This window comes from Emys orbicularis, chromosome 3 (assembly GCF_028017835.1).
Source record: "Emys orbicularis isolate rEmyOrb1 chromosome 3, rEmyOrb1.hap1, whole genome shotgun sequence".
NCBI classification, from domain to species: Eukaryota; Metazoa; Chordata; order Testudines; family Emydidae; genus Emys; species Emys orbicularis.
Window position 1 is genome coordinate 131,460,990 of NC_088685.1, and position 15,593 is coordinate 131,476,582.

Below are 15,593 nucleotides of genomic sequence, written 5' to 3' on the forward strand. Positions count from 1 at the left end.
TTACCTGGACATGGGACTCCCTCACATTCTTTTGTTTCACGGCCACTTCCTTTACAAATTTTCCCACCCATCTGCGGGATGGGGGAATTGCAGAGACGGATGCGAGTGATGTTGCCTACTCCACAGGTCACAGAACAGGAAGACCAAGGAGACCAGTGACTCCAGCCACCATCTTGACGTACTGACAGAGGGAGAAAAAAAACCCACACAACATAAGGAAGTGCTTGTCCCATCTGGGGGCATAATAGCAATTCACTTGTGAACCTAGCCCTGCAACAAAGCTTTCTCCATTTTACAATAGGTGTTCCACCCACCCTTTATTACTATCTGTTACAAAAGCCAGCATTTGGGTTCAGACATCAGAGACTATCTTACTTATGAAACACAACCACCAACACAGGTCTGAAGGGGATGTTAGAGTAGCTCAGTTCAGAGGACAGATCATTTAGAAAAAAATGTGTTGTAAGAACATAAGAAAATACTTGTCTTAAACAGTTGTTCAGGAGTCATTGAAAGTGATCATGACCAGTGTTCCTTTAGTCTGACTTGTAGGTACAATAAATATAAGATCACTTAGTATTTTACAAAAGTTTTCTATAACTACTTAATGCAGGTATTTCTTCCCCATGTCCTAAACACTTCTGTGCTTAAGGACTGTGCTGAGAATCATGGTTCAATGACACACAAGCAATTAGCTGCTCCTGCAGAGTAGCCAGTGCTGCATATATGCTGACTCAAGGCAAGAGGCCCGACTTTTTAGTATCTTTCCTTTTACAGAGCAAAAACTAGACTGGCCAGTACACATGCATATTAGATTGACAATAAAGGTGAGGAAAATACAGTATGTCTTGATAACTAGTGTACTAATGCAGAAATTAGTGTTCTATCAAAGTGTGCATAGGAAAGTGTGCATCATATACAGTTCTATCAAAGTGTGCATAGGAAATCCAGGCTAGGATTTCTTTTGCTTCATGGTTAGAAAGGGAGAAGCAGAGAGAACATTAATAAGGAGAGAGAGATGTCAGCACTCACTGCGATTGTCACATTTGCCAAGACTACACGTTCTTGTCTGGATGGACGGGCCTACACAAGTGTTGCTGGTGACATCACATGACCTTCCTCTCTGCTGTGTTCCAGAGCCACATGTCACTGAGCACTCTGTCCACTCCGACCATGGAGACCAACCATCTTCACTGTCTTTGGCTGTAGAAGAAGCAAAAACTGCTTAACACTGTCAATTCCTTTGTCATAAGATTTTTGTTCTCACGTGTCTTTTTGTTAGAACTTATCCTGTGCTAGTTAGATCTCTGGTTCTGATTTTTATTTTAATCTATCACAGAAAAGATAGAGAACTTTATTTAAAAAGAAAACATAGGTAGAGATTGGCCCAATTCAGATACCTGGATCTGAACACCCTCACATTTTGTAAATTTAGATCTGGGACTGACTGCTGTAATGGGCTGACCCAATCTCTGGTTCCAGACATCCACCTACTTTGGGACCCAGATACAAAATGTGAAGCTTGGACCCATCTCTGAACACAACATAACCATAAATGTGATCGAGAGCACAATGAAAATATGTGCTGTATATAATCTGAATAGGCACGAAACCTGAATATGATGCAATAAATATTACACTTCAGAAAACTGAAACTATTAAAAATGTCTTGCAATTTTTTTTTCTGCAATAGGCCTGTCCAGCCCAGAACAAGATATATTTCCAAAACTATTCTCACTACAAATGCAAGCCACAAACTGCAGTACTATCTTGGAAGAATCCTGTTGTTATTCTGTTCCGTATAAGTGAAGTATTGTAAGATTCAAAACAAAATTTGAGAGACTTTTTGCCTTTCCAAAAATTATTATACTGAAACACAGCTAATTCCCATTTGTCTGTAGAAGCTAAACACATTCTATAGGGGAATGGCAGGCACACCAATCCACTCTGACTGCAGTCTACTTTAACCAGATAGTAAGAAAAGGAAAGAAAAGCAAAGAATACACAATGAGAAATTGGAATGTGCAGCCAGGGAAAATGCAGTTAAACCTCATTATCCTGATGCTTAAATAATGATTTTTCTTTGGCTCAGTTGGTTTTCAACTCTTCCTTTACCACCCCTTAAATAAAGTAGGTTTTTTAAAAACTGCCAAACAGGTGGATTTTCCTTTTGTTAAATACTTACAATGAAAGCAGACAGGACAGCATTCACCTTCAATAAATGATGGATTGGCACAAAACACTGCTGGACAAGTGAGTTGATGGCACACGGTTTTAGAATTCTACATACAAAGAAAGCAACATATTGGCCCATGTTTATGTTCAAATACAGGCAAATCTGTGTATCCAGGGAAAATTCTACCCATATATTGAAGAGATTTTGTTTGTCATCATTTTAAAAGACAAAAATATTTTGTTTAGTGAGGTTGGATCTTTATAAAAGGAAATATTTTTAAACCAAGCAAGTTACCAGTATAAGTCTGCAGTATTGTCCATTAGAAACTGAGGACCTAATCCAAAACCCATCAAAGACAATGGGGAGTCTATTTATTGATTTCAGTGAGCTTTCGATCAAGCCCTGAATAAATGTTGGATGCTGGAACAGCACTGAGTAGCCAAGCTGGATTCAGTCCATTGTCCATTTTGGAAATAGGGGGAATCCTTCCATAGTCTTACCTCGCAGGTACATTTGGTACAGCTATCCACAACCCAGTTTTCATTATCTGCAAAGGCACGACCATCCTGCCAGCAGACCGACTGGTTCTTTAGAGTTTTGTTAGGCCCAATCAATTCCCACATAATTTGGTTCTCCTCAGACTGAAAGATTAAACAAATAAATTAATTATATAACTAAAGTGCCTTAAATCAAAAACCAGAGAAACTATCGCTCAATCACCTGACTTTAATATATGATTGAAAACTTACACTTTTATGCATTCATGTACATTAGCCAAGAAGAAAAACACAACTCAGTTACTGTACCACAGAGTGCAATTCTTTCAGCTAATATTATGATCATAATTACCTAGTGCTCAATAAAATCTACTGTAAAAGGCCTTTTTTTCCCCAATGTAGTTCATCCTCTTCAGAAGGGAAAATAATTCTAATCCCGTGACATGCAGTAAATTATTAAAACTTTGTTTACAAAGTATGAACATGAGTTATAACTAGGACTTTAAGTAACTACACACTTCATCATACTGCAGTGGTGAAAGATAAAAAGATAAAACTCACATGCATTCATTTGCCCCTTAGCTATAATATGTGGACATTATAAATATAAACATATAAATTATATACACACATGCATAGATATGCACATACAGACATATGTATATACAGTACACATAAGGCCAAATTTGACTAGTGATTTTGGGTGCTTTGAATTTTGATTACCATATCGGAAATATTTTTAAAGGGCCTGATTTTCAGAAATGTTGTTCTAAACCTGTCCTTTGAAAATCATGCCCAAGTAAAGTGTCATAGTCGGGCACGCAAAATCATTTGTAGTCACTTTTGAAAATGTAGGATTCCCCTCCCCCAACAACCTAGCCATCTTTATAGATGTTTAAGCAAAGTGACAGAGGGAGCCAGAGAAGACAACATTCTATAATTGACTTTTTGTATCTTTTGATTCTTAAGTCCAGAGATACATACCACTTTTTGAAGGTTATCCACTAAATTGTTAACAACAATGCGCAACCCAGTGAGCTCAGTGAACATAGTTCCCAGCTCTTCACAGGAGCGGTCACAGAACTCCATCGTCTTCTCTGTCTGTTCACCAACATACTCCGTGGTGACAGCAGGGTTAAGGTGAAGGATTTCAGTACTCTCATTGATAGTGTTCACTTCAGCTGGTAAGGAGAGAGGGGAAAAAACAGTTGTGTATACAACAGTCTTCTGCTGATTACAGTTTACGGCTGGAATTATAGACTGGCACCTGTAGGTAGGGTTTAACTGCAGCTCTTTTGGAACAGCTTCATGCTAAATTATACCCAAGAATAAAAGAGAGGGGTTGAATGTCAGCTGCTTCCAATTATAGACATTCGCTTTCAAAATTAAGAGCCCAGCTCCATCTCACATAGTCATCATTTAAAGGCACTATTGGCAATGTAAAATGCTCATTTATGAAGAAAAGATAATAAAAACATAGAACGTCATAAAAACATACACATTAAGTCCTCTCAAGGCCATGAAAAGTTTTGCATTTTTCATGACACGACAAGGGCTATCCTTTTCATTTGGGTCACAGAGACAGGACTCTTCTACTAATGAGGCCACCACTAAGAGGCCAAGGTGGCTTTTAAGCCACTTTTGTGCTCCCCCAATTTCTGGGATGGCCAAGGCCTTCTTCAGCCCCATGCACATCTCATAGCAGCCTTGTGGCTCTTCTAAATTAAACCAGCTGGTAACAGCTTCTTATGGTATGTGTACACTGCACCTAAACACCCGCAGCTGGCTGGTGTCAGCTGCCTTGGGCTCAAGGGGCTCGGGCTACGAGGATGTTTAATTGCAGTGTAGACTGTCAGGACCAGACTAGAACTTGGGCTCTAGACTCTGGGACCCGCCCCACCCCCCACCCCCCCCCCACACACACACAGGGGGTCCCAGAGCCTGGGCTCCAGCCTGAGCCGAAATGTCTATACTACAATTAAACAGCCCCATAGCCCAAGTTCCGGAAGCCCGAGTCAGCTGACATGGACTAGCTGTAACTGCTTAATTGCAGTGTAGACAGACCCTTAGTGGCACTTCTGTACCACAGAATCACCAAAAAGCACAGTGGTCCAGTCAACCCTCTCTCTCCACTGGTACAATCCTCTACATCCAGAGGAGAAGTATAGCCAGCTGTACTGGCCAGGAATTCATCCCAGCTCCAACGTCAAGGAAATATTGCTTGGATAACTTGGATAGTTTCTCTGCTTGGGTAACTTTTCCAGCCCCTTTGTGGCACCAAACCTCTATTTATCTACCGAATACCTACAATATGGTGAGTGTTTCTCCCATACTGACCTGCCGATGTTCTTCAGTAATCATCTGGAAGGACATTACTTAAGGCTGAAAAAGTAATTTAAACTCTGAACTTTACGGACTCTCTGGTGAGACTGAAAACAAAGGTGGAAATTGTGGTGTTTGACTATCCACTGGAAGTAAACTTAGACCAACAACAATTCCACATGGGCAACCAGAGAGCTGCCAGAATACAGCAGCTTTCAGTCACAATCAGCACGTAGCTGTGTAACCCATCAAAAATCCCTTAAACCATGCAGCTCCCTTTGATACAGTGCTGATTAAATGGGCTACCTCTAGCCTGAGATAGATATCCTCCAATAAACTCTCTTTTCCATGCTCTGTTCTCCTAAGTCACCAACTAGCTAAGAGAGTCCAGATACCACAACTATCACTGGTGGAATAAGTGGAAGACCAGAGAGTGTTCACCGCCATCCGTTAGTTAATGCTGCAGCTCATGTAGTATCTTAGTGGTTTTTGCAGCTTCACCTTATGGCTGGTTGTATGGGTGAAACTTAGAATAAACTCCTTTACTACAAAGACTATGGAGAAAAATAATTCAGGCCAAACACTGCTCCCGCTGAAGTTAGAAGTTTTGCCATTCTCTTCAACAGAAACAGGCAAGGACCCTTAGGGGACATCTACACTGCAGCTGGAAGCATGTTTCCCAGCACAGGTAGACCGACACGCAGTAGCTCTAGTCTAGCTAGTCCACTGAAAATAGCAGCGTAGCTGGGATAACATGGGTGGCAGCTTGGGCTAGTACAGACCCAGGGAGCCCAAGTGGGTTTGCAATCAAGCCGCTAGCCCAAGCCGCTAGCCCAGCTGCACTGCTACTTTTAATGTACTAGCTAGCACAGAGCTAGTGCATCTATCTATCCATGCCAGGAAGCATGCTCCTGGCGACAGTGTAGATGTACTTGCCTGTTTCTGTTGAAGAGAATGACAGAACTCTCATTATCTTCAGCTGGAGCAGTATTTGACCCTAATTCTTTTTCTCCTTAGTCTCTGTAATGGCAATCGGCTTTGTGTATTTGTGTGACTGAGAGGTTTTGTTTCGCTAGCAAGAAGCTTATTCAAAGTTTCACCCGTGAAACCAGGCATAAAGTGAAACTGCCAAAAACACTAAGACACCAGCTGAGCTGCAACATTAACTAATGGGTGGCAGTGAAAACTCTGTTCTTCTACTTATTCCGCCAGTGATAGTCAGAGCATCCCGAGGTCCCTTAGCTAGTGTACACATAGCCCTTAGTGTGAGGTCTAAGTAACCCAAGGCTTGGTTTTTAAACTGCAGTGAAAATTGTGGCAGAAACAAAGGAGACAGCTAAATATCACCACTGAAAATTAACAGCAAAAACTGGCTTTTGGCATAATCCTGCAGTCCTTGTGCAAGCAAAATTCCCATTTAAGTCACCTGGGTTTTTGCCAGTGTGAGGGCTATAGAATCAGGCCTTTTTTGTTCACCCCCTCAAGTAAATGAGGGAACAACATGGTCCCATACTGAATGGAACCCAAGGATATCTTCCAATTACAGTTTACTTCCCAAATTACTGAAAGGGTTAGGGCCAGACTCTTAGATGTTTAAGAGCAATGCACTTCTAAGGGCAAGGAGAGTATAAGCAGCTTTTGCAAACTTTCTGTCCCTCAGGCCCTCGTGCTTCTGGAGTCTAGTTCAGGCCCCAGTGCAATTTATAGAAGTCTCCAGTCTAGTCTAAGGCTACGGACACACTGTAGCTTACATCGGCATAAGTTACGTCGCTCAGGGGTGTGAATAAACCACCACCCTGAGCGACGTAAGTTACACCAACCTAAGCACCAGTATGGACAGCGCTATGTTGGCAGGAGAGCTTCTCCCGCTGACACAGCTATTGCCACTCACGGGGGCTGGAGTAATTCAGTCGATGGAAGAGCGCTCTCCTGTCGGCTTAGAGCATCTGCACTAGCAGCATTACAATGGCAGAGCTGCGTCAGTGCAGCTGAGCTGCTGGAAGCTCTGTAGAGTAGCCATAGCCTACGTTGCAATGGCTGGTGACAGCCGTCATGGGAGCTGTTACATTGACATGGAAACGCTGGCGTGAAAGGTAGGCCCAGCTAAGGCCAGGCTATAAATTGGCTCCAGGCACTTCAAATGTCCCCCAAGAAGGCAGATTTTCTACAGAATGCACTCGATGGAGCATTATGTAGGGATAATTGAACATGGTTGGGAAGAGTTCTGAAGTCACCGTTTAAAAGTTCTCCCTGTACATAGCAAATTGCTGGAGATCAGCATGACAGAAAACAGCAGCAATAATTCTTCCAAACATTTTGAGGCAAGAGGATTCTCTTTCTGCCGAAAGATTTTATTTAATGAAACTAGTTTTTTTTAAACAAACAATAATGATAATAAACGGGGACTAAAATCCTTCTCTGCACCATTGAGGTCCTTACTCAGTGTCTACTCGCTCCTTACATAGGTAAAGCTCCTTTTGACTTCAAAGGGAGCTTTGTGTGAGTAACAGCGACATGATGTAGCCCAATATTGATCTCAGCTATATGGGAAGCTTTACTTCCCTGCCTTTCAGTAAAGATTCATTCAACATATTTAGTGTCAATACAGTACCTCAATCTAGTAAGGTGAACCAGAGTCTAACGTAGCTTAGAGAGACTGATTTGACCACGCTGCCCTTTCTTAAACGTTCCAAAGGAGAAATGTGTCCAGTGATTGCAATACAGCATATCATCACAAATGTATCAGCACCATTCCTCACTCTGAGCTCAATAGCCACACGAGGTGAAAGGAATTTAAAAAACGGGGAGGGGAGGCTGATTTTATTTTTAGTTACCCCATTGTTTGTGAATACCCTGTGACACAGTCTACACTGAATTGTTTCCAGTTATCAAATTTAAAGAAATTGGTAACTTAGCGTCTAGGACAGAAAGAAACTACATATGTGGCATCATGGGCCAGAATCATCTGTGGTGTGACTCCCTTTACTTCAGTTGCCTTTTGATTTCTTGAAATGAATGCCGTGTTCTTATTATGTGGAAACATTAGGCTTCTATGATTCCCCATGTGGTACTTTTCAGATCATTAATTTCATACTGTCAAGTCAATGTAGAAATTTGACTTGACCTGAGCATTTTAAGAACATTATTAAATCTATAATCTCAGCAAAGTTCAGTCCTAAACTATGTTAGAAGCATTACATCCAGGGGCGGCTCCAGGCACCAGCGCAGCAAGCGCATGCCTGGGGCGGCAAGCCGGGGGGGCGGCGTGCCGGTCACTGTGAGGGCAGCAATCAGGCGCGTGGTTTCGGCGGCAATTCAGCGGCGGGTACGCCGAAGCCGCGGGACTGGCAGATCACCCACAGAAACACCACTGAATCCGCATGACTGCCGTGCTTAGGGTGGCAAAAAACATAGAGCCGCCCCTGATTACATCTATACTCCCTACTCCCCCTTGGCAATCAGCGAAAGAAGACACTGGGTATTTCTGGGGAGTCAGTTCTATATGGCTGGCTTCCTGCTCATTTCTTAAGGGCTAGATGACTCGCTTTGGAAGGAAAAGGTGCTGAAACTATAAATGTTGATATAAAGGTAAAAATGTGCATCTTTTCCCAACTCTCATTGCTCTGAGCTGGCCATGGGTGGGATTTTATTTTATGTATTTATTTAGCTTTTTTAAATATGCCTCTCCAGATCTCTGTGCACATGTATAAATCATTTTTAAAATGTACACAATGATCACATTATAGTGAGGCTCCCCCACCCATCAACCCAACACCTCCCTTCCTGGACCACCTCTCTAGCCAGCCTACCTCTCAGAAAGGGATTAAAAATATATAGGCCTTGCACTGCGCCCTGAAAGTCAACAAATTCAGGCCCCTGTCAGAAAAGCAACAGGAGTAACCCCAGAGTTGAGGGCATTTCATTGACAATGCCTGCCCTGCCCCCCACCCCCAGCCCCTCACATTTAAATCTGGAGTCAGTTAGCTCACGCACCTCAGCTCAGCTGCCATGTAATCAGCAAAGGAGAAAGGAAGGACAGCCTTGTGTTTCACGCATTGTCCTAAAGCTTGGGGGAATGTAGAAAAAAAATGTAGATGGAAATGGAAAATACAAAGGGTGAGTGCTATAGTTCTGTGTAAGCCTACAAAGTGAGGTGGACTAGCATTCCTCAATTATCATTATGGATTGAAATTAAAAGATGTGATTGATTGGGTTAACAATAGACCATCCAAACACTGGGTAAAACTCAAACAAGCTGGCAGACAAATATAGCTATTCATAGTAATTGTTGGGTTAAAAAGAAATATCACCCGTTCATCCAAACCACCGCAGCTTTGGACGATTTTTTTAAATTCCTGTTGCTGAGGTCCTCTCCCTTAGCTACTTTCATTAATAATCAGGAATTTATCCTTAGGAAATTTCAAAGTGGCTATTTGTTGTGGGTAACAGCTGAGATTACTCAATTTGGACAGCTGTTTCAGGGTACTGATTTGAATGATACCAACAGATATGTGATGTAAATAATATAAACAGTTGGTATTTTCATTATTTACAAACCAAATATTTTATTGTAAATCTGGACACAGGACAACTCTATCTAGTCTTTCAACCATATTTGAGGAGTTGATGCAGAAGCAAGTTGGAACAAAAGCTTTAATTTCTAAGATACATACAATTCTGATTGAAAAAGATGTTGATGAGAAAACAACCCAGAAAAAAGATGGGAGAGGGATTTGGACAAAGAAATTGATCTGGATGAGCAGGTCTCTGTATGAGAAAGGGGATATATATCTTCAATTTGTGTGGTTCATACAGAACATTTTAATAAATTATTGTATAAATGGCATTTTGACTCCAGTTAAGAACCATCAGATTTTTGCTGCTAGGGAGACGCTCTGTTAGAGGGGTTGTGGGAAAAGGGGAACATACTTGTACATATGGTGGTTATGTCCAGGAATTAGAGAGTTTAGGGAGGAAATTATTAAAAAGATTAATCTTATGACAAAATGCTGTCTTCCTAGAAATACCCTGGGCTTCTTACTTAATGCTCCAACACAGGATCTCTATTATAAACAGAATGACAAATTAATTTCATTTTTTATTGTTAGCATGAAGACTTTGAATTGTACATTATTGGAAAAATTTGACTTCTCCTGTGGAATTAATCAAATATGGAGTGTCTTTGTAGTAGAAAAGTTTCATACCAAGTTCATACACAAGAGAAGTGCCAAAAGAGGATAGGTTTTTAGACATTTGGTCACCTTTTTTAGAGTACTCAGTAGAGAAGGTCTCCCCAGCCAGCAAGCCAAAATCTTTAGCCAGGTTCTTTGAATATTAACCTAATCCTTAATAAGTAATGTATGATGTACTATGTTAATGTTTTATCATGTTTGCCTTAATAAAATGTTTCAAAAATTCCCTAGGTGCATGCAAGGTCAATCAGTTAGGCATCCTAGGAACATACCTAACCCCACACAAAGTGGCTACAGGAGGAGTTGGTGCCCACTTTATAACTTTTAGCCTAGTGGTTAGAGCACTCACCCAGCATATGGGTTCAATTCCCACCTCTGCCTGATATGGAATAGGGATTTGAACTTGGGTCTCTCCCCTCTCAATACAATGCTTTAACCACTAGGTATTCTAGGGCAGGACTTTCTTAGCCTCTCTTGATGGAACTGTTCCACCACACATAAATAACTAAATATTCATTGGTGTGAGGGGACACTCCTAAGCGACACAGTTATACCAACATAAGAGCAGGACAGAGTCTAAGTGCCCTACTGACTGGGCTAAAGTGTTATTCACACTCACTCTCCAGCCCAATTCATACTTTTTTTGAATCATAACCTATGAGGATTCATCCACAAAGCCCCTTTCAATGATATCTCTAATAGATTTGGCACCTAACAATTTCACTTTTTTAAAGCTTGTCTAAGGTCCCACAATGAGCCAGTCAAATAGTCAGGATTAGAACCCTGACACGTGACTGCTAGGTTGTGTCTGTACTACAGCAGCACCAATGCAGCTACACCATTGCCAAAGATGCTCTAAGCCAGGGATCGGCAACCTTTGCACGTGGCCCGTCAGAGAAATCCGCTGGTGGGCCGGGATGGTTTGTTTATCTGCAGCGTCTGCAGGTAGGGTGACCAGACAGCAAATGTGAAAAATCGGGACAGGGGGTGGGGGGTAATAGGAGTCTATATAAAAAAAATACCCCAAAATCGGGACTGTCCCTATAAAATCGGGACATCTGGTCACCCTATCTGCAGGTTCGGCCGATTGCAGCTCCCACTGGCGGCAGTTCGCCGCTCCAGGCCAATGGGGGCTGCAAGAAGGGCGGCCAGCACATCCCTCGGCCCACGCTGCTTCCCGCAGCCCCCATTGGCCTGGAGCAGCGAACCATTGCCAGTGGGAGCCGCGATGAGCTGAACCTGTGGACGCGGCAGGTAAACAAACCGTCCCGGCCCACAAGCGGATTTCCCTGACGGGCCACATGCCAAAAGTTGCTGATCCCTGCTCTAAGCTGATGAGCGAGAGCTCTCCTGTCAGCTTAACAACTCCTGCCTCCAGGAGAGGTGGTAGCTATGTTGGCGGGAGCACATAGCACAGTCCACACCAGCGCTTAGGTCAGCATAATTTATGTCAATCAGAGGTATGAATTATTCACACCTCTGAGCAACGTAAATTACACCGAAGTAATTTGTAGTGTAGACATATCCCCAATCCCTTGCTCTAATCATTTGAGAACATTCCTTCATGGAAGTACATGGATATTTTCACATATATTAAATTTTCTTTCCAATTTCAGTAACTTTCTCCTTGGTAATTAGCTTTTCCCCAACCTACACATAAAGAACCAAAATTCTAAACCTGAGCAGCAGGGATAAAAGATCAGATTATCTGGCGGAAGCAATATTTTGATTATATCTATTCAGCAACTTCATAGCAAAGTTTACAACAATTTGCTTTGTTTGTCACTCCCAAAAAATGTTCATAAGTAGCTTGTCAACAATTCCAAACCTTCCAGAGACATGTTCTACCTCTGCCCCAATTCACACTAGCTTCAATGGGACCTATGCCATGGTTTGAGGTTAATATATGGACCTTGGGCTTCTACATTTTCGGATTCAATTGAACAATGATAGTGTGAAAAAATATACGTACTTGTCTGGCTCCTCTGACATCCTTTGTTACGCAGAACATCCTCTACTGAAGTATCAAAAATTAAATGAATATTTTGAATTAGACCCTGTAATCAAAGAAAACAACTTTCAGATCAATTCAGCATTAAATTTATATCATTGGGGTTTTTGTATGTATTCTTCTCCACCTATCAACCTCCCCAGTTTATTGGTTGGAGTTAATCACAGGTAAATACTCAAAAGTAACGTAGGGTACAAGCCATGAGAAATACATACTAAAAGTGAACTTTGATAACTTGGTTACATTATTATTTATTATACTAATGAAGTGCAAAAGCAAGTGTTTTTTTTCAGAATGAGTCATGATAAAGTAATATTTGATTAGCTGTTTTCATGCTGCTGTCTTGTTGTGAGTTCAAATCTCTATTTCCACACAATTCAATTAGAGATCCAATTATCAGAGCAGAGGCTATGTAGCACAGTGGGTTGCAAGGCACTGGCTTTTCAACTCCAGAGACAAGATTTCATGTTTGATTTCAGGTATAAAGAATTGGGTGGCTCAACCTAGCCCCTAAAGGACTTTGTAGAAATCACTAGAGCAGGACAGGAGCTGGATTTTTCATTTTGCAGGAAAATCCACAATTTCAGAATGTTTTCCATTCTGAAATGGAACAAAATAAAAAAAATTGGAATTTTCCTTGAAACAAAATCCCGCCCCCCACACACAAATAAATCTTGGGTCAATCAAAACGTTTCATTCCAATTTTGACTTTTAAAATTTTATTTTATATCAAAGAGATTTTTAAAAATTGAAACAGTCACTTAAAACTAAAAAATCAAAATGTCCTGTTCTGAAAAGTTTGAAATGGAATGTTTCAACCTTGTCTAAATGTTTGGGGGTTTTTTAATTTTCTTTTGAAATGAAATTTCATCAAAATTGACAAATTTCCATGAAACGTTTCACTTTCGCTGATCTGGTGTTTTCTGACAGAAAATGGTCTCTTGGAAAATTTTTGACCAGCTCTAAAATTCACTGCAAAATATGGCATGCTTGACACTCTGCTATGGGAAGCCTCACAAATGGGAAAAAGGGCTGTTGAATATTAACATGTTGCATGGGGAAACCTATTCAGAGATGGAGTGCATTTTGTATGGCTGTCGACTGTGCTGTATCAGTCCTTCACTTTCAGGAGCACTAAGATTCATATAATTCACCCCAAGCAATCAACTAAAAGACTCATTGGAGCAAATTCTGTTCTTTTATCCATGCTTCCCCATTGACTTTGGAGTGCATGTGAAAGTATAATTGGGCCCATTGTCTTCTAATATTAAATGTAGCTAAATTCTTTACCTCATCACAGACCCTAATGCTTTCACATTACCTACCCTGAAATGGTTCTCTCGAATGGACCCCTTTGTCACATACATTCTACTGTTCTCTGCTTTCAGCTGCTCATAGAAAGGCTCCTCCAGGATGAAGCTGTCAATAAGGTCACAACCAACATAGAGGCTGTAGTTCTCCCCTGTTACTTGCACTGTGAGGTTCTTCCAATGTGAGTCTGCTAGGTCCACATCTTCCAAGGAAATTACATTCTGGGAGCCATCTGCCCAATAGATAAGGTCCAGGGTATTGGCTCGGCCATTGGAAATAATCTCAAACTGTCTCTGAGAGATGCCAGGGCCCTCTAAAGCAATGATAGTACCTCTGGATTGCCTGTCCTGCCTTAGGGTGGCTGAAAGAATAAAGCCCTCATTTTTCCGGATGAGGTTGAGAATCTGTTTGAATTTCTCTGGATTAAATGGAGGTATATGGTCAAATCGGATGAAACGATATGCCGGGACGGTGGGATTTGGACCCCGAAATAATTTTGCTCCAATTGTCTTTCGGCTTATGTTACTGATTTGAAATAAGTCAAACGTAGTCTCATCTTCCTTGTTACCATCTGCAAAAGTCAATGGCATGTAGCAATGTGAATACAAAAATGGGCATAAGCGAAAATCAGCATGCATAGTACACCCAATAATTCTAATGATTTGATAGACACTAGCATGTTTGCTACCTGTTTGGCACAATAAACCCATTACTTCCATCTGCTTGGAAGATAGAAGCACATGTGCTATATTTGGCATGGCACAATAAACAGCATTTCCATCTATTTAGCACTTTCATCTATTTGGCAACTTTATATGTAAAAACAAATCCTTAGTGAAAGTGAACAAAATTCCATATACATAACCATGCTTATTTTTACAAGGACAGGATTTCAAGCTACCTACTCTAACTCTCAGCAAAGAAGAATCAAATTATGAACACCATGTTACAAGAGGTTAACTCTCAAGAAGAGGGTAGCATTACACCAGATATGAATTTGGCTCAGGAGGCCACATGGAAATGAATATCTGGCATTGTGCCCTTTTACACCCAGCCTGAATTAGATTTATAGAGATTTTCTTCTCTCTAAATTTCTGACAAAGCAGCGCCCGTCCACCCAGTCCATTTAAGTCTCATATTACATACACATTACAGAAGGGAATCATTTAGCAACTAAGAATAGGTACATTTAGGTCAATGTTCAGTAGGGGAAAACTATTTTTATATATTCTTTTGTCAGTAATGGGTAAATGTTATCATCCAAATGTGCCAGTAGTAATGAGACTTATCTTAAAGTTTTTGTCTTACTTTGTTTATTTTAATCAGGTTTTCCTTAGATTATGTTATTACTGTATTGTCTCCAGTGGTTTAGCTATCTCATTTTAAAGTCAACATTTAGCTTTGCAAATTACTGTAATTTCTGCTTGCTTTCAAATGCCTCAAGCTTCAGGAAGTTAAGAAGTTTCAGGACTTACCCTGAGCATTTGAAGAAGCCCACAAAGTTAGCAAGACAATTAGCCACAACAGCCTGCTCCTCTGTAGCATAACTCCTATGAATAAACAAAAAAAATCAGTTAGGAAAATGGTCTTTGTCTATAAGACCTTCAGATGCCTCATGGACTGTACTGAAGAAAAAAAACTGTGTCCATAAGCAATTCTGTTTATATGCAACAGCACATATTCACAGTATTTTTCTTCCTGTTTGTTTGTGGTTTTCTTGTTGGTTCATTTTAAGATGAAACAGGATATTTGTGATTAAGAGTTCTGCTGCTTATCCCTTATATGTGGTCATGCTCTTATGTTTATGACACCACAATTACATGCTCTGGACTTGATTTTTGACATCAAATGCAGAGCATGATGATTTCAAGTGAATTCTTAAAAATAAAGGTCCTGTATTCATCCACATGTCCTTAATAATAAAAAAGAAAAGATATACAGAAAATCTATACCATGTAAGCAGAATTTTCTTCAAGGTTTTTCCATGAGACATCATCAAGGCTTTAAGTGACAGGATAGACAGTATACTAGTTGTTCCATCTTAACTCCACTTTGAATCACAACATATAGCTGAATTATTTGCA

At 40.8% G+C, this 15,593-nt stretch overlaps 1 protein-coding gene across 1 annotated transcript in view; it reads right to left on the reverse strand.

The window, feature by feature from the left end:
• Window positions 1–15,054, reverse strand: part of THBS2 (thrombospondin 2) — a 99,898-nt gene extending 84,844 nt beyond the window's left edge. Inside the window, exons 1-8 of the mRNA XM_065401451.1 lie at window positions 14,985–15,054; window positions 13,524–14,080; window positions 12,160–12,244; window positions 3,658–3,854; window positions 2,677–2,817; window positions 2,186–2,282; window positions 1,033–1,203; window positions 5–181 (exon numbers count right to left, since the gene is read on the reverse strand). Of these exons, the coding sequence (XP_065257523.1) occupies window positions 5–181; window positions 1,033–1,203; window positions 2,186–2,282; window positions 2,677–2,817; window positions 3,658–3,854; window positions 12,160–12,244; window positions 13,524–14,080; window positions 14,985–15,054 (1,495 nt within the window). The remainder of the gene's footprint in view (window positions 1–4; window positions 182–1,032; window positions 1,204–2,185; window positions 2,283–2,676; window positions 2,818–3,657; window positions 3,855–12,159; window positions 12,245–13,523; window positions 14,081–14,984) is intronic.
• Between the last annotated feature and the right edge of the window lie 539 nt (window positions 15,055–15,593).